Raw genomic sequence first — 27081 nt, 5'->3', positions numbered from 1 at the left:
CTCATAACAACAGGAATGATCTGGAATGCGCTGTCTGAAAGGGCAGTGGAAGCAGATTCAATAATAACTTTCAAAGGGAACTGGGATAAATCCTTGAAGTGGCTATGGGGAAAGAGCTGAGAAAGGTGACTAATTGGATCAAAATAAAAACAGAAAATGCTGGAAACACTCAGCAGGTCTGGCAGCATCTGTGGAGAGAGAAGCAGTGTTCACGTTTCAGGTCAGTAGTTCTGATGAAAGGTCACTGACCTGAAACGTTAACTCTGCTTCTCTCTCCACAGATGCTGCCAGACCTGCTGAGTGTTTCCAGCACTTTTTTGCTTTTATTTCAGATTTCCAGCATCCGCAGCATTTTGCTTTTATTTTAGTGACTAATTGGATAGCTCTTTCAAAGAGCCAGCACAGACTCAATGGGCCGAATAGACTCTTTCTGTGCTGTACCATTCTATGACAACACAAAAGTCCCATTTGAAGTGAAGATGATTAAAGGAGCTGTATTCCTTCATTTGGCATTGTTGATGTAGAATCATTGAGATATCATAACAAAACCTGGCACAGACACATGTTTTAGAAATATATTTAGATACTAGAGGATATTCCATGGCATCACTCAGGGTTCATCCAAGAATACACTATGCTTTATCATGTGACACACTATTATTTTGCTGCAAACATACAGCTGTGTGTAACTTAATGTGTTTCCTTAAGGCCACAAGCTTCCTGAGTCAGGTAGTAGCTAATTGTTCTTAGACAGGTTCTCAGGTCGGCTAAATGGCTAGGTTACCTTTTCTCATACTATTATTTAAAAGTGTAACTCTTGAAGCTAATTAGAAAGTATTATCAGTTTCTGGGAAAGTTTCCCTGTACATTTTTTTTTTGAAGTGTGACAAGGTGATAAACAAATCTCATAGTTTTTTGATTTATTACTATGACTCCCGTGGCATTGCTCATGATGAGAGTGTGCTGCCCCTCCTCTTCCCTGACTCTGTTGTCTTCACGTCATGGGGAGCAGGGCATATCCATTGCATATTCCTTCCTCCTGCCTCTTTCTTGTTTCTTTTTATTGCTACTTACATTTTAAGTGTTTCTTCTCTCTGCCCTGTTAAGTTTCTCTCCTCTTCTGCTTTTCCTCTGGCATTTCCTCTTTGCTTTTGGGGAGGCACTGGTTGGGTTGAGGGAATGGACCTAGCCAGAGCTACACACACCTCTTGTCATGGGAAGGGTTGGACTTCATGCCTACAACTTCCTTAGATGTGCTTCCTAAGAGCAATGGACTTCATTGGGGCACTGAATCAACCCTGTATGCTCTCCATGTCCTTGCTGTGTCCATTTAGTTTTGACTTATTTGTCCATAGTATCTGTAAACTAAGTCAACCACTTGAGTTGGGACTGTAGTCACATGCAGGACAGAACAGGTGGGGATGGCAGGTTCCTTCCTTGAAGGACATTGGTGAATCAGTTGGATTTCATAAATTACCAGGTTTATTGAATTTAGTTCCATAATTTGACAGGGTGGGATTTGAACTCATGACTTGTGAGTTGCTAATCAGCCCTAAAACCACACTAATGGGGCTCCATTACTCTCAGGTTGCTGGTCAACCTGTCTGAAAGGGAAAAATTTAATTGAATTATATATTGGCAAATTTGTCCAAGTTCTCTGAAGTGACCGACATAATGTAACTGTCAGTATTGCTGGTAATTACATGGGTTTGTATAAATATTCACTTCATAGCTGGTTGCTATGAATATCACATTCATGATTATGATACTTGTCACAACTCATGTGGAATATTTCACTCAATCCCATTCACCACAGAAAGGCTTGTGTACTGTTTGTGATCATCTTAATCACTTTGCCCATAATACAGGGTTGTTAAAGTCTGGCTCCCTGTTCTCCATTTGTATTGATGTCAGAATCCCTCCACGGCCTTGCTCAGCCTTCTCCCTGCAGTCTCCTCCAGCACTACGCCTCAGCTCATACCCTTCACTTTCTAGAATCTGGTCTACGATACGCCCCAACCTCCCTCTAATCATTCAGATTCTCTGCACTCTGGACCTCCATCACCAGCCTCATCAAAAACCCATCTCTTCAACCTCACTGCCAGACATTTCCGGTAATTTCTCTCCTACAAACCCCCCAGTCTCTTCCGCTCCCCTTCTAAGAAAGAAAGACTTGCATTTCTATAGCGCTCAGGACATTCCAAAGCATTTTATAATGAAATAAATACTTTCTGAAGTATAGTCACTGTTGTAATGTGGGGAACCCAGCAGCCAATTTGCGCACAGCAAGCTCCCACAAACAGCAATGTGATAATGACCAGATAACCAGTATTATTGATGCTGGTTGCAGGATAAATATTGGCCAGGAGACCACCCTGCTCTTTTTCAAAATAGTGCCGTGGGGTATTTTATTTCTGCTTGAGAGGGCAGGCAGGGCCTTGGTTTAACAACTCATCCGAAAGACAGCAACTCCGAGGCAGCACTCCCTCAGTACTGCACTGGGGAGTGCTAGCCTAGAGTCTCTGCCATGGGGCTTTGACACAGAGCCCTGCTCGCTGAGCCACAACATACACCTAAGTGTAGAGCTTTGCGCTACATTAGCACTCACTGGGGTTCAGGCTCCGAGGTCTGTGTGGGAAACTGTGCAGACTGCAAATTAGGGCTTGTTAATCTTTGTGTTTGAATTCCTGGAATGCATTTCCAAGAGCTGAATGTTACACCCTCCTAATTAGTCCAGGCCACTTGTTTTGTATTAGTGATGTTTTTCCATTTGAGGGGATCACTTGTAGCAGTGTTTGTCATGGTAGCATTGGGTTTCTGCCCAGCACAACTCCATTGACCCAGAATTGAAATAACCTTCTGAGGGAGAAAAATAACAGGAGAGAATTGAAGGAAAAGAATTAAAAGGAATTAAAAGCTATAACTGCAGTTTTTCATTAATTAGCTGACAACTCATTCCACGATGAACAATTCCACACAGTAGACACATCCAAGTGAGATCATTGCATTGACTGGTTCTAATCTCTCTTTATCCCTTGCTTTTCCTCTATCCCTCTCTCTTTTTTTCTCTCTCTCTCTCCCTCCCTCCCTCTACAGTGTAAGCTGGAGCTACAGGTATGTCTGACTGGGAAACAGCTCACCCAGCAGTGCGAAGGCAAGTGTCCATGTCCAACAGAGCGCACTCCGACCTCTGACCCTGGGAACAAATCAGGTGAATGCCAGGTGCGGGCACAGGGCACCAATGGTAATGACAATGACAGCCCACATCGCACTCAGACCAGCTGGGCACAAGCTATTGACCTAACATCACTCCATGCCCATTGGATATATTCAAGACTGAGAACGATAGATTTTTTTGGGCACTAAGAGAATTGAGGGATGTGGGGATAGCGCATGATCTTATTGAATGGTGGAGCAGGCTCAAGGGGCTGTCTGGCCTACTCCTGCTCCCATTTCTTAAGTTCTTAACTGTGATTTGAAGACCCAATGTGGGCCCAAACAGTATCACTGAGGAAGCTAATGAGGAAGAATGTCTTCATTGATCCCTGGCCATGGTGGTATTTCACCTTGTGGGAGGGGGAAGCTACAAAGTCTAGTCCCATCTCACTGTCAGTGGTACCCTGACCACACTAGTAATGAGAGGAGCCAAACTCCCCATTCACTTTCAACACACCATCTTCCTTTTTCCTGTCTGGTTGCCCTGAATCCACCTTTTGAAGGAAGGTGCTCGAGTCAGCAACAAGTCTATGTCTCAGGTACACTTATGGGGCAACCATTTCAACTCTGCCTCTATTTACATATTTATATACACAGGCCATAATATTCCCTTCTAAGTAAATCCTAATTTTACATCATGTCCAATTCTATAATTCACTTTGAATGTCAAAGGTAATAAACACTGAAGCTGAGCAATAATCATGAAGGTTTGATTGTACAGCTTCAAATCCCACTCCAGGACTTCAGTGCACAATCTAGGCTAATGCAGCTTCATTGGACACTTGTATTTCATATTCTAATAACCATTTGCATGAAATAATTAATTCTGACCTCCCCTTAATGCTTCTATTATTATTCTGAACGTGTCCCTTGCTATTGATCATGTATTCCATAGCTTTAGATGTCCTAAGGTTAGGCCACAACTAGATTATTGCGTCCAGTTCTGTTCACAACACTTCAGGAAGGCTGTGAGGGTTCTTGAGAGGGTGCAGAGGAGATTTACCAGAATGGTTCCAGGGATGAGGGATTTTAGTTACAAGGTTAAGTTGGAGAAGCTGGGGTCGTTCACCTTGGAGCAAAGGAGATTGAGAAGAGATTTCATAGAGGTGTACAAGATGATGACAGGTTTGGATAGGGTAGACAATGAAAAGCTGTTCTGATGGTACAAGGACAAGGGGACACAGATTTAAGGTTTTGGGCAAGAGATGCAGGGGGATGTGAGGAAGGACTTTTTTACGCAGTGAGTGGTAATGACCTGGAACTCGCTGCCTACAAGGGTGATAGAAGCAGAGATGATGAATAATTTCAAAAGGAAACTGGATGAGAATTTGAGAGAAATAAACTTACAGGGCTACGGGATAGAGTGGGGGGAATGGGGCTGATTGGTTTGCTCTAGAGAGCTGGCGTGGAGGCCTCCTCCTGTGCTGTTATGACACTATGACTATTAGTCTATGAACTATTAGTGCAAAAATTCCCTTTCCCTCTCTTTAAATGTTAAAATTTGGACATTGCAATTGCTAGATGAAACAAGACCAAAGTCCAAATAATTTGTCTTCCACCATTCTGGTAGTCACAATGCAATGATAATGGAGCTGTTGACTAATCATAGCAATCAGTCTCCAGAAATCAGTCTACAACAGACCTAAACATGAGGGGAGGAGAAGCCGAGTGGTGGAGAGCTTTGGGAACTGGGGCAGGTGCTGAAATTTGACATGGGGCAGCGACACAGCACAGGCAATGTAGCATTGCTCGTCCTTTATACCGTCTGCCTGATGTTTAGTTCCATTGACTTGACTGGAGCTGAGCGTCAGACATGTTGTATAACAGGTGACCAACAGGCTTCTTTTGCATTCTCACTCCGCCAGTGTTCATTTTCACCCCTCATAGGGGTGAAAGTCACCTGTTCCTCCCAAGCACACTACATTTACAAGACGTCATATGTTTCAAGTTAATAGACAAAGGGTTCAACGTTCGCACTCCAACATCCCACAGCATCATGCCACACTAAACACTCCGCAAGTACTTTATCATTTGCTCTCTCTTTCCCTCTCTAGCTAGCTGCACAGGCCAGGATCTCGCAGATCTCGGCGATCGACTTAGGGACTGGTTCCAACTATTGCATGAAAATGCCAAACAGAACAATTCAGGGAGGCCTGGAGACAGCACACCCAGTGGTAAGTTTCTGCGACATTCTCTAGCTGATAGAGCAGACATGGAACTGTTGCTGCTGGCACCAGTGCACAGAGTACACACACCGACATCCGACGGTCTCAGTGCTTGCCAGTATGACCATTGTGTGCGTAACAGTCTCAGACCTGGGACTATTGCTGACAACACCCACATTGATATTGGACCATGATTGCTACACACAATAGCTGCACTGGTACTGGGTCTGGGACCAGTATACACAGTACCTGCTACATGGGTTGCTTGAGGGAACAGATTTAAGGTGGTTGGTGAAAGAACCAGGTGCAACCTGAGGAGAAACCTTTTCATGCAATGACTGGTTAGGATTTGGAATGCACTGCCTGGTAGGGCGGTGGATACAGATTCAATAGTAGCCTTCCTAAGGGAATTAGATAAACAGTTGAAGGGGAAAAAATTGCTGGGATATGTGGAAAGAGCGGGGGAGTGGGACTAACTGGATTGCTCTTTGGAAGAGCTAGCACAGACCCTCTGGGCCAAATGGCCTCCTTCTGTGTTATACTGTTCGATGATACTACAAACTCTAAGATTCACCAAGATCTTTAGAGTAAAGAGGAGGAGGGCTGTGAGGAAGTATAGACACAGAATCTAAGAGTATTTCTTCCAATCGGGCTCCAAACTTTGAGCTGGGTTTTACTCACTCCCTCTCCAAATCCCAGTACCACCTCCAAAGCCCATCCACCAACATTCCTCCCTCAACCCAACACCACCACAAAACAGATTAATTGGTCATTCGTCCTACTGTGGGATCTTGCTCTGTGCAACATGGCTGCCATGTTTACCGACATAACAAGTTGCTGCACTTTTTTTGAGCGTGAAGCACTGAGGGATGTTTTGGAGTCTCGCAGTTAGAGTGTTGGACAAGTGCAAGTCCTTCCTTATATGTGGTTGTATTTCTCCCAGTCAGTCTACAGATTGTGTTATGTCCCACATTTCAGAGAATGCTTCCAATGGAAAATGGTGTCTTGGGTGACTGAAGGGTTATCTTTATGCGTTTAACCATCCCTAGCATCCCTCTCTTTGTCATAATCTCTACTTCTTTCCTCTAAAGTGCTGGATAGGCGTATGGTGGCTAGCTGCAGGGATTCAATTGGCTGGATGTTTTCCAAGCTGGATACGGATATGGACATGTTCCTGGATGAGGCAGAGCTCGCAGCCATCAACCTGGACAAATACGAGGTCTGTGTGAGACCTTTCTTCAACTCCTGCGACACCTACAGAGATGGACATGTTTCCATGGCCGAATGGTGCTTCTGTTTCTGGAGGGAAAGTACGTTGTTTGGTGATAATAGTGAGCGTTCGTGGACAGCCCCTTATTTCAGGAAGCGTCCTGCTCTGTGCAGAATAGTGAACAAAGACCTTCTAGTTTAAGTAATAAAAGAATGGCTGATTTGCACAAACTAAACTCAATGAGTAGTGTTCCAACTTACTGTTGCAGATCGAACCCTGTTACAGCAACTGCCCAATTTTCATTTCTGTTTATCTAGTCCAGAACCACTTCCTCGTGCTAATATCTCTCTCCTTCAGAAACTGCCCCAAAATCCCATCTTTGCGGCCAACTTTTCAGTCTCTCTCCTAAATTCCTCTGGTTGCTGTTTTGTAGCCACCCTTTTCAAGCTTTCATTTTTGGGATGTGGGCGTTCCTGCGCTTCTCCAATTTTGGCCTCTTGCCCATCCCTGATTTTAATCGCTCCACCATTGGCGGCCGTGCCTTCAGTTGCCTTGGCCCTAAGCTCTGGAATTCCCTCCCTAAACCTCTCCGCCTCTATACCTCTCTCTCCTCCTTTAAGAAGCTCCAGAAAGCTACCTCCCTCATCTGTCCTAATAACTCCTTATGCGGCTCAGTGTCAAATTTTGTTTGGTAGCGCTCCTGTGAATCGCTTTGGGAACATTTTGCTTTGTTAAAGATGCTATGTAAATGCAAGTTTTTGTTGTTGAATGATCTCTTTGTGTCGTCGCAGAGCCCCCCTGCCTGGCTGAGCTCGAGAGGATCCAACTGCAAGAGGCAGTGCGTAAAGTACCTGGTGAGTCTCAGCTGCAAACTGTAGTCTGTTTCACACCCCTGGTGATTCGATAGCTCACAGCCTCAAGATTTAAAATCCCAGCCAAGTGAACTCTTATGAGCAAATAAATAGCTGAGGTGCATCCCCTCTGCCTTGCTGTAGTACATAGAAAGAATAAATGCAACAAAACTGCATGGTGTGATATAAAAGCAAATTACTTTTTTTGCAAATATAACCTCAGTGTTGATGTTGAGACAGGTACGTTTTCAGGAAGACTCGTGGAACTCAAAGGGTCAATGAATCTGTCCACAAATACCTTTCCTGTACTTACTGACTCGGCATATGTCTGAAGAATAGGTCAAATGCCCCTGGAACTATCACTGCCGAGTGTGAATGATCATTATCTGGTTGTTCAGTGGTTACGGTCCTGGACTAACAACCTAGTATAACCCACCATGGCAAGTTGTGATATTTAAGTCGGTAAGTCTGGTAATTTATGGGTTTACACCAGGAAAATGACCATGAAAAGCTGCCAGATTGTTGTAAAAACTCAACTGGTTCATTAAGGCCCTTCTGGAGAAGTGTAACTGCCAGCCCTATCACACACTTAAAGAAAGAACTTGCATTTATATAGTGACTCTCATGACCTCAGGCTATCCCAAAGTGCTTTACAGCCAATTAAGTACTTTTTAAAGTGTAGTCACTGTTGTAATCAATGAAATGTGGCAGCCAGTTTGTGCACAGCAAGCTCCCAAAAACAGCAATGAAATGACCAGGTAATCTAATTTTAGTGTTGTTGGTTGAGGGATAAATATTGTGCAGAACTCCCCTGTTCTTCTTCAAGATAGTACCATTTCCACCTGTCTGAGAGAACAGAAGATGCCTTTATTTAACATCTCCAAACAGAGACATCTCCAGCAGCCCCTCAGTACTGTACTGGGAACGTAAGCCTAGGTTACATGTTCAACTGTCTGGAGTGGGAGTTGAACCTATAGCTCATCTGACTGAGAGGTGGTAGTGTTACCCCACTGAGCCACAGCTGACTGCAATTGCTAACCTATGATCCTTGCTGTGTAAGAATGTCCCTGGTCTGTATTTTGTCCTTTAATGTGGGGAAAGTGTCTCCAACATGCACCCTTCTCTTGGATTTTCCCTCAGGTTGGAACATGGAGTTGAGGTCGCGTGTGTGTGTGTGTGGAATTCTAGTTGTGAACCCGTATCCACTCTCCATTGTACTGCGACACAGGTTCACTCTTTAACAGATGATCCTCAGGCAGTGGACAAGGCTTTTCCATTTGCCCTGACATCTTGTGCAATGATATTCAGCTCAGGGCTTCAGTTTGGAAAGTGTCTCAGCATTAATGTTTGTAAAAGCAAATCAGATTGTGGGCTCTTCAGCAGATAAGGGATGGTTAATGATTGGGCAGTCAATTCAGCGAACTGGTTATTTGTGGTTTGAGAAGGTTTAAGCTACAGTAAATCGAGAAGTAGATTAGATTGTTTCTGTAATTTATCTCTAAAACACTTACGCAAACATTGAAAAACACGTAACTCCAGCTTGTTTAGCAGAATAGCCTGTAAACTAGGATTGCCTTTACTTCACAAGGCAGAAGGCAGTTGGTGAGTAGGGTTTATAAATAAAACTAGTTTTTATTGAGCTGGGGATACTTAGCAGGCCACAGGGAACCTCAGACATCTGATTCTGTCCATTTTTCCATGTAAACCAAGGAACCCGTGGTTCCTTCGATTGAACATATGGGATCGGTCTAAGACAACACAGATTACTTCAACTAGCTGAATCCTCCAATTGTGTTTGCTGGTCATTGCGCTGCACGACCCAGTCAGTTTAAGTTGGTTCAGTTGTTAATTTTCTTGCCTCTGTAGTAGCTGACACTGCCATTAAAAAGTAATGAATTGTCTATAAATTCAGTGGACTGTAGGACCTTTTAGAGAATACAAGCTATGCTAGATGCCAGCTGTGGCTCAGTGGGTAGTACTTTGGCTTCCTAATCATAAAGGTTACTGATTTGATTCCCACTGCAAGGATTTGAGCTTTTAATCGAGGCTGGTACTCCATTATTGTGATCTGCCTAAGGCCAGGTCTTCTGCTCATTTCTCCATGCCTTGTGGTCTTGTGTTTTCCCCTTCAGTTGCTCGTAGGAGCCTCCCAATTTCAAAGTTGTCTAACATCATCATTCTCTTTCTCCCTCTTGGTCCACATCCCTCTAATCGTCCTTCAGTCCCCTCCTTAAGCAAGTTCTCATACCTTAGAATATGGCCAGTCCAACCTTGTTGCCTTTTCTTGATGATGTTCATTAACAATCTAACCTCCTCCTCCCTCCTGAGAACTTCTTCATCGCTCTTGTGTTCTCTCCAAGTGGCCCGCTCCATCCTTCTCCAGAACCACATTTCACAATTGTCTAGTCTTTGGATGTCCGCTTTTCTCAAGGTCCACGTTTCAGCCCCGCACAACAACAGTTCAAATCACAATGTTGATTATTATTTTCTTGAGATCTCTATTCATTCCTATACTGAGCAATTCTTTATGTTTGGAGAATCCAGTCCAGCACTGATGAGATGTTGAACTGAGGCTCTGTCTGCTCTCTGAGGTGGATGGAAAACATCCTGTGCCACTATTTTGGGGAAAATAAAGATCCAAGGAATTACCCCCAGAGTCCTGGCCAACATTTATTCCTAAACCAAAACCTCAATTAAGATTATCTACTTTGAAGGATAATCACTGCTGTTTGCGGGAGCTTGCCGTGCGTATATTGGCTGCACATTTCTTACATTACAACACTTCAAAGGTATTTCATTGGTTGTGAAGTGCTTTGAGGTTATGAAAGGCACTATAGAAATGTAAGTTTTTTAAATCTTTCAAAGAGTTAATGGTAAGGTTCTGCCCATGTGTGTGACTAACCCCACTCTCTGTCTCACAGGTACCTTCATTCCCAGTTGCGATGAGGATGGTTATTATAGGAAGCTGCAGTGCAATACTTATTCTGGCGATTGCTGGTGTGTTGACCAGCAAGGCAGCGAGGTGACAGGAACTCGGGTTAAAGGAAACCCCGACTGTGGTAAGAACCACATTTTGCGTTTTGCTTTGAACTGAAGTAGTCCTGGCAATTCCACAATATCCTCTCTCGCTCACCAATCCGCACTCCCCCGGAGAAACCCATCCTGAGCTTTGGGTCAGAAACATTATTTATTCATTTCTAGTGGATTCACGGACTAAATTATGGGGACAGGTCGCATAAACCTTTTGGAAGGTCATCGACCTGAAACGTTAACTCTGCTTTTCTCTCTACAGCTGTTGTCTAATATGCTGAGTATTTCCGGCATTTTCTGGTTTTATTTCATAAACTTGGCTAGTGTTCCCTTGAGTTTAGAATGTTGAGGGGTGATCCAATTGGGATGTTTGAAATGTAAAGGGGTTTTGAAAGGGCCAATGGAGAGCAACTATTTCTTGTGGTGGGAGAATCAAGAATGAGAGGATATAATCTCAAAATTAGAGCCAGGACATTTCGGAGGAAAATCAGGAAACATTTCTTCACACAGAGGGTAATATAAATCTGGAACTCACTCCCCCGGAAGCCTGTGGATTCTGAGGGTGTATTGGAGCTTTTAAGACTGAAATCATTCGATTTTTGCGAGATAAGAGTATCAAAGGGTATGGAGTAAAGCTGGGTACTTGGAGTTGAGGTACAGCAATGATTTGATTGAATAGCGGAGCAGGTTCATGGGGCTGAAGGGCCTCCTCCTAATCCTATTTTGTGCTATTTAAGGTGAGGATGGATGTCAGTGTTGAGACAGTGGAATACTTAATTTATGATTGTTACCCTTGTCAGTATCAATTGCCCTTCCTGGAGATGTCAACCCTCCAGAATTGTCCTGGAGTCTCCAGGACTTAATGAGTCAAGCAATCCGGGAGAAAAGTCGTTTTATCTATTAGTCATAAAAATATTGGAGATGGCAAAAAATATTTTTGGACTGGCAATGAAGAATCATCCAATTAATTAGTGAAGAGTCTGCTTGCTTTCCAAATGGTGAGGGAAGGTGGGGCTCGATGAAGATTGACATTGCAACCAATGGCAGGAGAGTGGGGGTGGGGCAGTTGGCAGTAAGATGTCATGTGATGACACCTCCTAGGATGCAGCCAATCAGAGCATCTCCTTTCCCTACCTCCTCTCCTCCTCTTGTCCCTGCTATTCTCTTTGCTCTGCCAATGCCCCTCCCTCTGTCCATCCTTCTCTTCCTCCCCCTTTCACACAGGTTTCAAATACCGTGCTCTTACTGATAACGTTTGTCCGAGATGATCTTTGTGCTGTGACTGAGCCTGATTTTCTGCCGTTTTTACAGATGATTTGATCAGTTTCTCTGGTGACTTTGGCAGCGGAGTTGGTTGGGAGGATGAGGAAGAGAAAGAGGCAGAAGAGAATGCTGAAGAAACAGAGGAGGAAGAGGGTGAAGTTGGGGAGACTGATGATGGTGGCTATATTTGGTAGACCAAACCTGCTAATCATTTGGCACATGTTTTCCACCCTTCATGAACCACCTTTACTCCTTCTGATTAGCTCATCCTCTGTTCCACAGTGTACACAACCAGTTCCCAATGACGTCTCTGGCACCAATGAGTACATAATTGACACAACTAGCTGTACTAATTAATAATACTGCTTTATACTGCATGGAAAGTTACCATCAATGAACGGCCGAACTCCCCAGTGATGTTGCTGACCACGACAAACGTACCATTTACACATCACAGTCCAGAATCTATTACAGTCAGACTGGAAGGGCAGGGAGGGGTATGAATGAGGGACTCATTGCTGTGGGAGACATTTGAGTATTAATATAGTGAAATGGAGAGGGAGCAACAGGTGTTCATTCGAAAGTAATATTAGTGGACTGTGCAGTAGCAATGTCAGCTCCTCAACTCATTGTACCCTCACTGCCGCACCCTCACACTGCACCTCACCCACTGCCCCTCACCCACCTCCCTACAATGTCAGCCCCTCATCCACTGCTCACCCATATGTGCCAGTAATTACAATGTTTTTATAAGTTTACATTAATTTTGATGTGAAACTGGTAATACTCCCAAACCCGGGAATAAATCACCGCCTGCATGGTGCAGCATTTCTGTCGAGTGTTTGATGCAGGAGAGGGAGCAGGGATAGAAAGTCCTCCACAGGGGTCTGAGTACGCTTGTGAATACAGTTTGCCAACACTATCCACAGGTTTGGATACTACAGTGTGGAAATGCCACGGTAACTAATCTCATTGGGAATAAACAGCAACCCTGACACATTGTGTAAAATGTCGGTCTGTTTCCTATCAGCAGAGATACTCCCTCAGACACTGGGAGGGAACCTTTGTGACGTCAGCACCACTCTGAAAGTCTTAGCATGTTTATTGAGCATGAGGGATACACCCCAGGTTTAAATGTGCCCAACTTGTGGTCTGACTGTGCGTTCCACCAAATCAGAGACTTGTTTAATACAAAAAGCACAGGATGGAATTGTCAAACAGACCTATTTAATATTTTACTTTCAGAAACAGATCATGTTTCTCTTTGGAAGCTATTTGCAGGAGCAACTAAAGCACTGAAAAGGTGTCACTGAAAATAAATTCCTGAATGAAACATTATTGTTAACAGAAGATTTGCCTGGTAGAGGAACGTTAGCTTAGCGTTAGTATTCCCTGCTACTAGACGAGGCCGCGTGGATATACAGTGTCAGAGGGAGCAGCGGCTTGTTGCCATGGAGCTAGTGAAGTGTACGTTTTTATTCCTGCTTATACCAGTGTTAAAGTTACTTCCACCGCCCTCCCCAGGATCTCACAAACCACCAGTCAAAAGGATGCCTGCAAATTTGAGATTATATACTCTTGAATGATTACAATGCTGTTGCTCAGTTGATCCACTAGGGAGCATGTGTGACTGATGCAGGAAGAGGGCACAGTCACACACACGGACACACACGCACACAAGCATGTTCACACACACGTACGTTCACACACGCGCACCTTCACACATATAAACACAACCAAATTGTCACACACATTCATTCACTCACCATTCCTACACACAATCACACCAATTCCTAGTTTGCTGTGGCCATAATTTCCAAATCTCAGCACACATTGACTGATGTGGGAAATAGAATAGTCACACTGGAGTGGTCATAGAGTCATAAAGTTATACAGCACAGAAACAGGCCCTTCGGCCCATTGTGTCTGTGCCGGCCATACAGCACCCAACTATTCTAATCCCGTATTCCTGCACTTGGCCTGTAGCCCTTTATGCTATGGCATTTCAAGTGGTCATCTAAATACTTCTTAAATGTTGTGAGGGTTCTTGCCTCTACCACCTCTTCAGGCAGTGTGTTCCAGATTCCAACCACCACTCTGTACTTCCTAGGGTCCACCATCCATTGTGTATTCCCTTGCCTTGTATGTCCTCCTAAAATGCATTCCCTCACATTTTCCAGGATTAAACTCTATTTGCAACTGTTCCGCCCATCTTACCAGCCCATCTATATCTCCCTGTAATCTAAGGATTTCCTCCTCAATACTTACAACACCATCAGTTTTTGTGTCATCTGTGAACTTACTGATCATACCTCCTATATTCGTGTCAAAATCATGAATGTACACTACAAACAGCAAGGGTCCCTGTGGTACACCACTGGTCACAGGCTTCCAATCACAAAAACAGCCCTCGACCATTACCCTCTGCCTCCTGCCACTAAGCCAATTTTGGATCCAATTTGCCAAATTGCCCTGGATCCCATGGGCTCTTACCTTCTTAACCAATCTCCCTACAGTGGGAGGGAGAATGTTCTGAGGTTGCAGGTATGTTTCTGAGGATTAAAACTGCCCTGGTTGCCTATCATGTGCTCATGAAAATTTCCTTCTTTGGTATTCCTAGTGAACAGGCTGTTTTCAAACACTGACCAGAGGAAATCTTCATAAACATCTTTAGGATGTCCCGACACATGGAGACTGGATTTGCTCTGTGTGAGCTCCTCCTGTACCTGACACAGGTACAAGCGAGTGAAGGACGAGTTCAGTACTGATGTCAGGAAGCACTTCTTCCCAGAGAGGTCAATAGTATCAATAACCTTTATGTAGGCAAAGCACTGGAGTCACTCTAGAGGAAGTACATTGCTGCAATGGGGCAGATTGTAAGTATCTGTTGGAAAGATGAGCTGGACTGTCTTGTTCACCTTCACGATGATCAGAGCTCAATGCAAGCACTGAAAATGTGTCAGTCTACAGACAAGATAAGCAAAGAATTATCCAGCCAACATATCACCACCACCCCCCGCCCTTTCAGACGGTTGTTCACAAACTAAAGAAGTTACAGGGACAGTGTTTGTCCTGTACCTGAGTGGAGTGACTGATCCTCACATCAACCCGCACCCACATTGACCCGCACACACTAACGCACGCGCACTAACACACACGCGCACCAACCCACACGCGCACACTAGCACACATGCACATCAACCCACATACACGCACACCAATCCGTGCACTGACAAACACACACTAACACCCACACACAATAACACACGCACACTAACACACATGCAGACTAACACACACGCACATTAATACACACGCACACTAACACACTCACAGCTCTCTTCCAGATGGTTAGATTGAATTTAAGAAACTACAACCTCAAGAAGGCTCTTGCTCTTAGCTTTTCAAGGTACTCTGACACCAAACTCGTTGCAGGGCAGATTTCCATTTGGGGAATAGTGTAAATTGCACAATATCAACTGTCTGTTAACTATTGCTCGTGATTTCATTGACTTCGATGTTTAATGGGTGGGTCAATCAATATCACCCACTTTACACTCTTCCCCAAAATCTAAATGACCTCCAGCTCTCTCCCTCTGCCATCAGCTAAATACACCGAGGTAATCTTCCTGTGCAAAGGTGCAAAATAGCAGCAAATGTGACAGTGCTTGGAATCAACTTGCATTTATATAGCACCTTTAAATGTAATGATTCATGTCAAGTCCCAGACCCACCAAAGCCTGTAGGGCAGTTCAAAGAACACGAGAGGAGTGGCATAGGGCACTGGTATAGATGTCAGGCTTGGCTCAGGGGGTAGCACTTTCTCTTAAATCAGACGTTTGTGAGTTCAATTCCGCTCTGGAGGTGCATGGATAATCCAGGCTGACTCTCCAATGCAGTTCTGAGGGAATGCTGCATTGTTGGAGGCAGCATGTGCCCTCTTGGGTGGACTTAAAAGATTCTACAGCACTATTCAAAGAAGAGCACAGGAGATCTCCCTGGTGTCCTGCCCAATGTTTATCCCTCAACCAACATCACTAAAACAGATGATCTGATCATTATCATGTGGCAGTGGGGCTTTGACATGTACAGGCTGGTAGTGCATTACTGGGATAGAGGATTAATAGCAAGATCTTTAAATGCTCACATTGCACAGAAATTCTTTGCCAGTCACAACTTGAGTTTTTATGACTCTTTTTATCAAAGCATCCTTCTGAGCTCCCATCAGAGAGAGGGGCAGTGCTTCATTGAGCTTCACGTCGTTTGGTCTGACCAGTTTGAGTTGATGATGCACCTCTACACTTCTCCCACTTTTCAGCTGCTGTTTCTCAAACTAGGTGACATTTGCAGCACTGGTACCAAGCAATTGGCCTGAAACCATCCTCTTGATTGTAGTAGTCACTTGTTTTCTCCAATTAATCACTGCAAATGCACTCTGTTTTGTATTTTGTTTCTTTCGTCAGAGCAATCACTAATTTGGATGTAACAACTTTCATTGGTCTGTAATCAGAGACTTGTTGACCCTGTGGATTAGATTTTAATTTCTTAAATGCAAATAATTTTGCAAGGACTGAATATTACACAAGAAATGTGAGGCCACAGTGACATCATTCACCTCCAACATATTATTGATTTGTTAAGAGTGAGTAAAGAATGCTGCCAAGGACCTAATTGTAGAGTTTAGAGATATTTGCACTGCTAGAGGTAGATTTTATCTTAAGTTGTAAAGGGAGGGGTGAGCAATGTGATATGGCTGGACCATCAGGGTTTAGTTCACCTTCAAACACACAAAAAAATCCTTTTAATATTAACGAACTACAAAGGCAAATCAAAGTAATGGAGCCTCCATCTTAATGTAAGTTTTACCACGCCGATAAATGGTTTACGAGGAAGCTTTTAAAAAGTAAAGAGTAAAGTTGTGTTTGCATGCCTGTCTTTTCTAGGAGCAAAGGTGCAATACATGTCTGCTTAAACTGTATAAACAGAGTGTAGCGTAATGTAGCCCATTAGAGGGTGCATTGTAAAACCATGGATAACTCCAAATAGAGAGCAGTTCTATTCCTGCACAGCGCGAGAGATTGTGGGTGGGTTGGGAGTCTGGAGGAGGGTTGGAGGGACCCCCTCCTGCATTAATGTCACTTGGTAGTAGTGAGGAGTTCTGTCTGATTCCCTTCTGTGACAATGGAGATGTCTGTAATGCCACTGGGTAGATTAATGTATGCCTTCAGATCCATGGGACTTACTCAGAATGTATAAATCTTGTTGTACTGAATGTTAACCGCTTGGAGATGTCTTATTCTCAATAATTACATTGTATTTGATAATAAAATAACCCATTTATCCGAACACTGTTGTGTTTTGTCATTGGATATGCTTCGCACAGAGTTTGGTCACACTTCGTTTCAATGTCTCAGTTTCTTCACACTATTTGCTATTGGCCTGCCTTATGTACAAATTTTCCATTCCACCTATTCCAGTTGCACAGTTCTTATTTACAAATTCTTTAAATTTGATTGGCTGGTCTCATTCCAGCCTAGTGCAGATTTATTTCTGTTCAACTTACATCAAGCTGATTGGCTGAGATGCATACCAATTCTGATCTAAATTTATTAACTACAATGGTCATCGGGACGTTCCTCAGAAAGCAGAAGGTGAACCAATCAAATTGCATAAAGAAATTTGGAGGGGTTTTTTTTGCCAAAATTACATTGAGGCTACAGCACAGAAAAAGGCCATTCTGTCCACCGGTGCATGCTAGTGTTTATGCTCCACACAAGCCTCTTCCCACCCTACTTCATCTCACCCTATCAGTATATCCTATTCCTTTCTCCCTCATGTTTTTTTTCCCCAAAGATAGATATTCATAAAAATTTCCAAAAAATACATAACAAAACAGTTCAAATTTGACATTTTGGAAAGTACAATAGAGATCAGATTCCTTGGCTACACAACATCAGTTGCCTCACAACTCTTGCAACCATTTTATATGCAATGTATATTTACATTACACAGCAAAAACATTTTTGGTGTATACAGCCCAAGGGGTTTTACACAGGTTCCAGCCCCTCAGTTCACTATGGTGGGGGACCTTACATAGTGGTCTTTCCCCATTGAGCCTTTACGGCACTTGCCCCAAGCTTTAGTGCGTCCCTCAGCACGTAGTCCTGGAACTTGGAATGTGCCAGTCTGCAACAATCAGTTGTGGACAACTCTTTGCACTGGAAGACCAGCAAGTTTCAAGCAGACCGAACAGCGTCTTTCACTGCGTTGATGATCCTCCAGCAGCAGTTGATGTTTTTCTCAGAGCGCATCCCTGGGAACAGCCCGTAGAGCACAGACTCCTGTGTTACCGAGCTGCTTGGGATGAAGCTTGACAGAAACCACTGCATCTCTTTCCAAACCTGCTTTGCAAAGGCACATTCCAGAAGGAGGTGGATGACGGTCTCTTCCCCACCACAGCCACCTCGAGGGCAGCTTGCAGAGGCGGTAAGATTCTGGGCATGCATGGCGAGGGCCTTTCTCACCACCAGCTAAGTTACATCTTGGTGCTTGTTTGAAAGCTCAGCTGATGAGGCATTCTGCCAAATGACTTTGGCAGTCAACTCGGGGAACCATCTGACAGGATCCACCATCTCCTTTTCCCGTAGGGCCTTGGGGACATTCCGTGCCGACCACTGCCTGATGGATTGGTGGTCAAAGGTGTTTTTCTGCACAAATCTTTCCACGACGGATAGGTGGTACGGCACGGCCCAACTGGATGGTGCGTCCCGTGGCAATGTGGCCAGACCCATCCTTCGCAACACCGGGGACAGATAAAACCTCAGCACGTAGTGACACTTGGTGTTTACGTACTGGGATTCTACGCACAGCTTGATGCAGCCGCACACGAAGGTGGCCATCAGGATGAGGGCGACGCTGGGTACATTTTTTGCCCCTTTATCCACAGGTTTGAACATAGTGTCTCTGCGGACACAGTCCATTTTGGATCTCCAGATAAAGCGGAAGATGGCTTGGGTGACCGCCACGGGAGCTCCCTCGTGTGTTTATCCAGCTTCCTCTTAAATGCGTCTTTGCTATCTGCCTCAGCTGCTCCCTGTGGTAGCCAGTTCCACATTCACACCACTCTCCGGGTAAAGACGTTTCTCCTGAATTCCCTATTGGATTTATTAGTGACTATCTTATATTTATGGCCCCTAGTTTTGGACTTCCCCACCCCCACCCCTGCCACAAGTGGAAACTCCTTTTCTTCAATTTTTCCCTCTCAGCCTTCTGACAACCATGCAAACATAAGGCTGCAAACATCAAAGCAAGAAATCCACATTTGACAATGATATGATTACCTGTACTCTGCCCTCCAAACAAGTGCCCTCATTAAGGTTTTTAATTAAAGGCCTCAGCCTTTCTCAACAGCCGAGGCTGGCAGGTGATATTTTTTTCTCTGTGTCTGCCGACTGTGGATGATGCAATCTGTGCATGTTAGAGTGACTCCCTCAGTGCACAACACAAAGCGTTTCTCTGTTCATGCTGTGATGGAATTTCTGTGCTTGTTTACTTTTCCAAAGTTGCTAAATGAATTTTAACAGTATCATTCAGGTAAAATTTCACACTCAAACCGTTATCAAAATGCCTTCATTGTTACTTTGGGTATAATTACATTACATAGAATTTGCAGCATAATAACAGGTGCCTTGGTTTAAGCTCCACATGAACCTTCTCTCACCCTAATTCATCTCACCCTATCAACATATCCTTTTATTCCTTTCCCACTCATGTGTTTATCTAGCTTCCCTTTAATTACATCTATGCTATTCTAAGATCATAAGAACAGAAGAACTAGGAGCAGGAGTAGGCCATTCAGCCCCTTCAGCCTGCTCCACCATCCAATATGATCATGGCTGATCTGATTGTGGCCTTAACTCCACTTTCCTGCCTGACCCCCATAACCCTCGATTCCCTTGCAGATCAAAAATCTGTCTAACTCAGCCTTGAATATATTCAATGACCCAGCCTCCACTGCTCTCTGGGGAAGAGAATTCCAAAGATTAACAAGCCTCTGAGGGAACAAGTTCCTCCTCATCACCCTCTTAAATGGGAGACCCCTTATTTTTAAACTGTGCCCCCTAGTTCCAGATTCTCCCACGGGGGGAAACCGTCGTCTCAGCATTAACCCTGTCAAGTCCTCTCAAGATCTTATACGTTTCAATAAGATCACCACTCATTATTCTAAACTCCAATGAGTATAGGCCCAACCTGCTCAACCTTTCCTTATAAGCCAACCCCTTCATCCCAGGAACAAGCCTAGTGAAGCTCAGCTGCTCTGAGGGTAGCGTGTTCCACATTCTTGCCACAGTCTTGGTGAAGATGTTTCTCTTGAATTCCTTATTGGATTTATTAGTGGCTATTGTATATTTATGGCCCCTCGTTTTGGGCTCCCTTCACAAGTGGAAACATCTCTATCCCTATCGAACCCTTTCATAATCTTAAAGGCCTCTATCAGGTTACCCCCTCAGTTTTCATCTTTCCCAGAGAAACGAGCCCCAGCCTGTTCAATCTTGCCTGATTAGTATAACTTCTTGGTTCTGGTATCATCCTGGTAAATCATTTTTACACCGTCTCCACCGTCTCCAGTGCTTCTATATTCTTTTTGTTACACAGGGACCAGAACTGTTCACAGTATTCCAAGTGTGGTCTAAACCAAGGTTCTATACAGGTTTTTAACATAACTTCCCTGCTTTTCAATTCTATTCCTTTAGAAATGAACTGCCGTGCTTTGTTTGCATTTTTATGGCCTTATTAACCTACTTCTAATGATTGGTGAATCTGAGGGAGAGGTCTTTCTGCCAATTCATGCTGTTTGCAGTAACTTGTCATTGCATGTTTTAAGATGCTTAAAAAAAGAAATTAAAAAAGAGAAACAAGCATTTTCTGCTCTTTATCTCTGTAACCTCCTCCAGCCCTCTAAGATCTCTGTGCACATCTACTTCTGACCTCTTGTGCATCCCCGATTTTAATTGGTGTTGATCTTCACAACTGATCCTTATGCTAACATTCAGGAGCTGGGAATTTACAAGCAGCTGTCGATGTACAGAAACTTCATCTCAGTGACTAGTCTTTTGGATTACAGGAAGAATCTGAGCAACTATTTTTAATGGACAATGCTCGGTTAAACACAACGCCATCTGAGCAGCCAACTGTCACAGTTCCACACCACTGGAAGTGTTTGTCATGAGGCTAGGAGTTTGTCTGAAAATGTACCCTGCTCAGTCATCAAGGGAATTCATTTTACACTTGTCACCAGCACTGAGTGAGCTGTAGGGGAATGTCTAGATTTGAATGTGGGAAATGGGACCTTGGGATTAGAGGGACAAGTGTACAATTTGCCTGTTCAGCAAAAAAAAAGGTTGTATCAAAGAGTGAATCCAAGAGGAGAAATGGAGGTTAATCTCAATGCATGGAAAACCAGGCAAGAGACAAGTAGGGTTTCAGTGGCTGATTTCCTGATCTAGTTTTCCATTAAGCACAGCACTGCACCAAGAGCACTAAGCTGTAAAGTTTTACACTTTCCCTTTGTTGCTGCCAGGCACTAGGACCCAGTGACACTGTTCAATTCAGTCTGCTGCCTGCAAACCTCTCTCAGACCTGGCTGTCTTCTGAGCTGTGCCTCCTGAGCCCTTGGGGCACAGGACAGGATCAGAGAGAATGGGGAGAAATCAAGTAATATGCATCAGCTAGTGCAATCCACTAGTTATAAAATGAAACTTATTAAACTGTGTGTGAACAAAGCTGAAAGGAGACATTTTTTTTCCTTACTCCCTTAGGAAACTATAAGCAAACTATTCTGTGCACGTATCATTAAAATAAGATTCACAGAGGAGTAGAATCTTCGTTCTCTAGGATCTTCATGGAACTGAAGTTTTTGCTCTGGAGAAACTCTGTGGAATTTCTATTCTAGTGTCTTTAAAAAACTTGCATTTCTATAGCGCCTTCCACAACCTCAGGATGTCGCAAAGCACTTTACAGCCAATTAAATACTTTTGAACTGTAGTCACTGTTGTAATGTAGGAAACGCGCCAGCCAATTTGCACACAGCAAGATCCCACAAACAGCAATGTGGCAATGACCAGATAATCTGTTTATTTTTGTGATGTTGATTGAGGGATAAATCTTGGTCGAACACCGGGGTTAAATCAAACACAAAAGCAAAATACTGTGGATGCTGGAAATCTGAAACTAAAAACAGAAAATGCTGGAGATACTCAGCAAGTCAGGCAGCATCTGTGCAGAGAGAGAGTTAACGTTTCAGGTCTGTGTGACCTTTCATCAGAACTGTTTTTCTCTGCCACCAATAATACAGCCTATCTGGTCATTCACCTCATTGATGCACGTCACATCTTATGACTGTCGTCCACCTCCTTCTGGAATATGCCTTTGCAAAGCAGGCGTAGTTTTTGTCGGGGTTCATCCCGAGCAGCTCTGTAACACAGGAGTCTGTGCTCTCCGGGCTGTTCCCAGGGACGCACACTGAGATAAACATCAACTGCTGCTGGAGGACCATCAACTCGGTGAAAGACGCTCTTTGGTCTGCTCGAAACTTGCTGGTCTTCCAGTGCAAAGAGTTGTCCACGACCGAGTGTTGCAGACTGACACATTCCAAAATCCCGGACTACGTGCTGAGGGACGCACTAAAGTTTGGGGCAGCCACCACAAAGGCTCAATGGGGAAAGGCCACTGTGTAAGGTCGTCCTGCCATAGTGAACCGAGGGACTGGGACCTGTGTAAAACCCCTCGGGCTGTATGCAACAAAATATGTTTTTGATGTGTAATGCAAATGTACATTGCATGTCAAATGGAATGGGAAGAGTTGTGAGGCATCTCATGTTTCTGTATTAAAGAAATCTGATCTCCATTGTACTTTCCAAAATGTGAAATTTGAATCGTTTTGAACTGTTTTGAACTGTTTTTCACAAATTTTTATGAATAAAGTATATTTTTGGGGGGGAAAAAAAGCATCTGTGGAGAGAAAAGCAGAGTTAACATTTCAGGTCGATGACCTTTCCTGGTGATCGGGGATAGCTACCCTGCTCTTCTTCAAAATTGTGCCATGAGATCTTTTATGTCCAGCATGTTAGACCGAGGCCCCTGTTCAGTTTAACATCTCCTTCAAAAGACGGCACCTCCGACAGGGCAGTGCTCCCTCAGTTCTGCACTGGAGTGTCAGCCTAGAGTACGTCCTGAAGTCTCTGGAGTGAGGTCTGAATCCACAACCTGCTGACTCGGAGACAAGAGATACTCACTGACCTGGCTTTGGTCATGTCCATGCTAGGATCTGGAGAATAAACATTGGTCTCCTGCGATCCAAACTCCACAAGTGACCAATGTTAATGTTATCAAGAGGGCTGCTTTTCAACGGCTGTTTCTATTTCTCTACCTCTCCAATGGTGACAATGTGAAGACATTTAAGAGGTTTACAACAGGAATCACTGAAGCATTTGTATCCTAGGGCTCTTGGTTGTGAAGTTAGGAACAGGATAGAAACTGCACTCTTGGATTCCCAGATTCCATCATATAAAAGGCTTAGTAGAAGATAGCAGTCACTTTACTGTATCCTTGTGTGTCAGGATGCGACAATTGATGCTTTGTACAAAACTGAACTCAAAACAGCTCCCAGAAGTGAATGTATTTCCGTATACTGTGTGCAAGGTGTGTGTTGCATCCTCAATGATCCCTCCATCTGCAGGATCAGGTGGAGTTGCCAATTCCTGTCTTGAATTGGCAGGTTTCTTATTCTCAAAGTGGCCAGAATCTGCCTCAGTCAATCAGGAAAGATTGGGTAGGCTGGGGTTGTTTCTTTGGACAGAGGAGGCAGAGGGGAAATTTAATTGAGGTGAATAAGATTATGAGGTGCCTGAATAGAGTGGCTAGGAAGGACCTATGGCACAGTGGCGCAGTGGTTAGCACCACAGCGAGCTCCAGCAACCCAGGTTAATTTCTGGGTACTGCCTGTGTAGAGTTTGCAAGTTCTCCCTGTGACTGCATGGGTTTTCACCGGGTGCTCTGGTTTCCTCCCACAGCCAAAAGACTTGCAGGTTGATAGATAAATTGGCCATTGTAAATTGCCCCTAGTATAGGTCAGTGTTATGGGGATGTGGTAGGAATATGGGATTAATGTTGGATTAGTATAAATAGGTGGTTGATGGTCAGCACAGACTCAGTGGGCCAAAGGGCCTGCTTCAGTGCTGTATCTCTAAATAAAATAAAAATTAGCAGAGAGGTCAATAACCAGTGGGAATAGACTTAAAGTAATTGGCAGAAGATTAGAGGGAAGCTGAGGAATTTTTTTTTCACCCAGACTGTGGTGTGGATCTAGAACTAACTGCCTGAAAGGGTCGTAGAGGCAGAAACTCTCATCACGTTTAAAAGATACTCGGATATGCACTTAAGGTTCCATAACCAACAGGGCTACGGACCAAGAGCTGGAAGGTAGGATTCACATGATGGGCCGAATGGCCTCCTTCTGTGCTGTAAATTTTCTATGTTTTCTATTATGATCTGAAGGGCAGGAATTCCAATGATTTCACTCAACAAAGTGCAGGAGGCATGGAGCTAATTGGATAGGTTTTTCAAAGCATTCTCAGAAAGTGCTGCATAGTTTGAGGTGTTGGTTTTGTTCAACTGAGGCCCCCATCTACATGTTGGATGTAAAAAATCCCATGGTATGATTTGATGGAACAGCAGTGAGTTCCCCAGTGTCCTAATCAGCCCTCATTCCCAAACAACCAGATCAAAAACACATTGACTAGTCATTCATTTATTTGCCGCTTGTGGAACCTTGGTGTATGCAATTTGGCTGCTGTGTTTGCCTACAAGACAACAGTGACTAAACTTCAAATGTTGTCTGTAAATAGAGAGGGCGAGTTAGTTCCACTAATGTGGTACTTCAGTTAATTACTGTTTGAGAGGCAACGGTCATATCAATAGACATGACAGTCATACAGCATTGAGGTGAAGGACAGGGTTCAGTGGTTATGTTCCTGGGCTATTATTCAAGGGAATGTTAGAACAAAGCTCACATTGGCTGATTGGGAATTTGAATTCAATTTAAAAACTCTGGAAATAACTGCTGGGATCAGTAAAATTGACCATGGAGCTGCCGGATTGTTGCAAAACCCAACTCGTTCACTAATGCCTTTTAGGAAAGGAAACCTCCTATCCTTTCCCTCTCTGGGCCTATTTGTGACTCCAGTCCCACACTAACGCAGATGACTGTAATCCCAAAATGAATTTTAAGAAATATTTTTGATGGCAATTGTGAAAAGAGGAATGTTGTCTGAGAATTCAGGAGGGTTTCAGACCCTTCTTCAAATAATTTTATCTTTTCTTTCTTTTCCCAAAAATATATTATATTCATAAAAGTTTGCAAAAATACATTACAAAACAGTTCAAATTTCACATTTCAGAAAATACAATAGAGATCAGATTTCTTCGATACAGAAACATGTGTTGTCTCACAACTCTTGCCATTCTATTTTAGATGCATTTTACATTGGCATAATATAGCAAAAAACATTTTGGTGTATACAACCCGAGGGGTTTTACACTGGTTCCAGCCCCTCAGTTCACTATGGCAGGAAGACCTTACACCTTTCCCCATTGAGCCTTTGCTGCAGCTGCCCCAAGCTTTAGTGCGTCCCTCAGCACGTAGTCCTGGACAATGGAATGTGTCAGTCTGCAACACTCAGTCATGGACAACTCATTGCCCTGGAAGACCTGCAAGTTTCGGGCTGGCCAAAGTGCGCCCTTCACCGAGTTGATAGTCCTCCAGCAACAGTTGATCTATATCTTGGTGTGCGTCGCTGGGAACAGCCCATAGAGCACAGACTCCTGTGTTACGGAGCTGCTCGGGATGAACCTCGACAAAAACCACTGGATCTCTTCCCACAGCTGCTTCGCAAAGGCACATTCAAGAAGGAGGTGGGCAACAGTCTCTTCTCCACCGCAGCCACCTCGAGGGCAGCAGGTGGAACCGGTGAAGCCTCCAGTGGAGGCATGCTGGAAGGATCTGATGAGGAGGGCCCTTCTCACCACCAGGACCAGACCCCATTTAAACACCTCATCCAAAGACAGTGCTGCGCTCCCTCAGTACTGCTCTGGAGTACTAGTTTAGATTATATAGACTCTCAACATCTTGACTGAAGTGTGCTGCAATTGCATGTGTAAAGATAAGTTTGGTCAGGCATGGCTTTGACTGGAAAATTGTGGGGAACAACAACTTGCATTTATATAGCTCCTTTAATACAGTAAAAACCTTACAAAGCACTTCACAGAAGCGTTATCAAACAAAATATGGCACTGAGCCACACAAGGAGATATTAACAAAAAGCTTGGTCAAAGAGGTAGGTTTTACGGAGCGTCTTAAAGGAGCAGAGAGATGTGTAGTGGCAGAGAGGTTTAGGGAGGGAATTTCAGAGCTTGGGTCTAGGTAGCTGAAGGCACAGCTGCCAATGGATGTGCAAGAGGCCAGCGTGAGAGGAGTGCAGAGATCTTGGAGGGTTGTAGGGCTGGAGGAGGTTACAGAGTTACACATGGAGGCATTTGGGAATGACGATGAGAATCTTAAAAATCGAGGTGTTCTCGGAGCTGAAGCCAATGAAGGTCAGCAAGCTCCATAGGCTAGGGAATCCCATTGCTGATTCTCCTCATTCTCTGTCTGGGAGCTGACTGCTGGCGATGCTTTAACCAACTGGTTTAGCACTCCCTTGTTTCTTGCTGGTAGTATAATTGCTGGGGGAAAGTTAGTGTTTCAGCATCAAAGTTTCTGAAGGGCAAGGGTGGAGGGAAGACAACTGTTAGAAATGAAACATTGAAAGCATGTAATGGCCAACTAGTTGAGAGCAACTAATCTTTAAAATTAATCGAATTAACCAGGGAAGAGGCTGGGAGAGATCTGAGAATGATAGCAGACTCAATACAGGTTATACCCAGGAATTTGTTTGTGGAAGTCCAACATAGTTTCTCAAAACATATGATCTGGAAATATAACTCAGTTACTGTTTGTGGGATCTTACGTGTGCAATATGGCTTCCACATTTGCCTATATAAGAACAGTGACCACACTTCAAAAAAAAATTCATTGGCTGTGAACCACTTGGGACGTCCTGAGGATGTGAAAGGTGCTATAGAAATGCAAGCTCTTTCTTTTTAAGGAGGAGCCGTTAAAATGTATCTTTCTATCGCATGCACCCAAGTAATCAGCATCTGCACAGTGTACATTTGCACCTTTAGAAATATAAATATTGCAGGCACTGTTCAGTTGTATCAATGGGGCAGACCTATGAAACTGACCCAT

General features: G+C 43.9%; 1 protein-coding gene and 1 long non-coding RNA gene across 3 annotated transcripts in view; one reads left to right on the top strand and one right to left on the bottom strand.

The window, feature by feature from the left end:
* Window positions 1-16146, top strand: part of spock2 (SPARC (osteonectin), cwcv and kazal like domains proteoglycan 2) — a 58091-nt gene extending 41945 nt beyond the window's left edge. Inside the window, exons 5-10 of the mRNA XM_068020447.1 lie at window positions 3097-3211; window positions 5271-5390; window positions 6473-6691; window positions 7383-7445; window positions 10364-10501; window positions 11784-16146. Coding sequence (XP_067876548.1) covers window positions 3097-3211; window positions 5271-5390; window positions 6473-6691; window positions 7383-7445; window positions 10364-10501; window positions 11784-11929 — 801 coding nt within the window. The 3' untranslated portion in view covers window positions 11930-16146. The remainder of the gene's footprint in view (window positions 1-3096; window positions 3212-5270; window positions 5391-6472; window positions 6692-7382; window positions 7446-10363; window positions 10502-11783) is intronic.
* The window catches only part of LOC137355414 (uncharacterized), a 78817-nt gene that overhangs the window by 27515 nt on the left and 24221 nt on the right, over window positions 1-27081 (bottom strand). The gene's annotated exons all lie outside the window — the stretch shown is intronic.

This window comes from Heterodontus francisci, chromosome 42 (genome assembly GCF_036365525.1).
Source record: "Heterodontus francisci isolate sHetFra1 chromosome 42, sHetFra1.hap1, whole genome shotgun sequence".
In the NCBI taxonomy this organism is placed as follows: domain Eukaryota; kingdom Metazoa; phylum Chordata; class Chondrichthyes; order Heterodontiformes; family Heterodontidae; genus Heterodontus; species Heterodontus francisci.
This window is presented reverse-complemented; position numbering and strand designations above follow the sequence as displayed.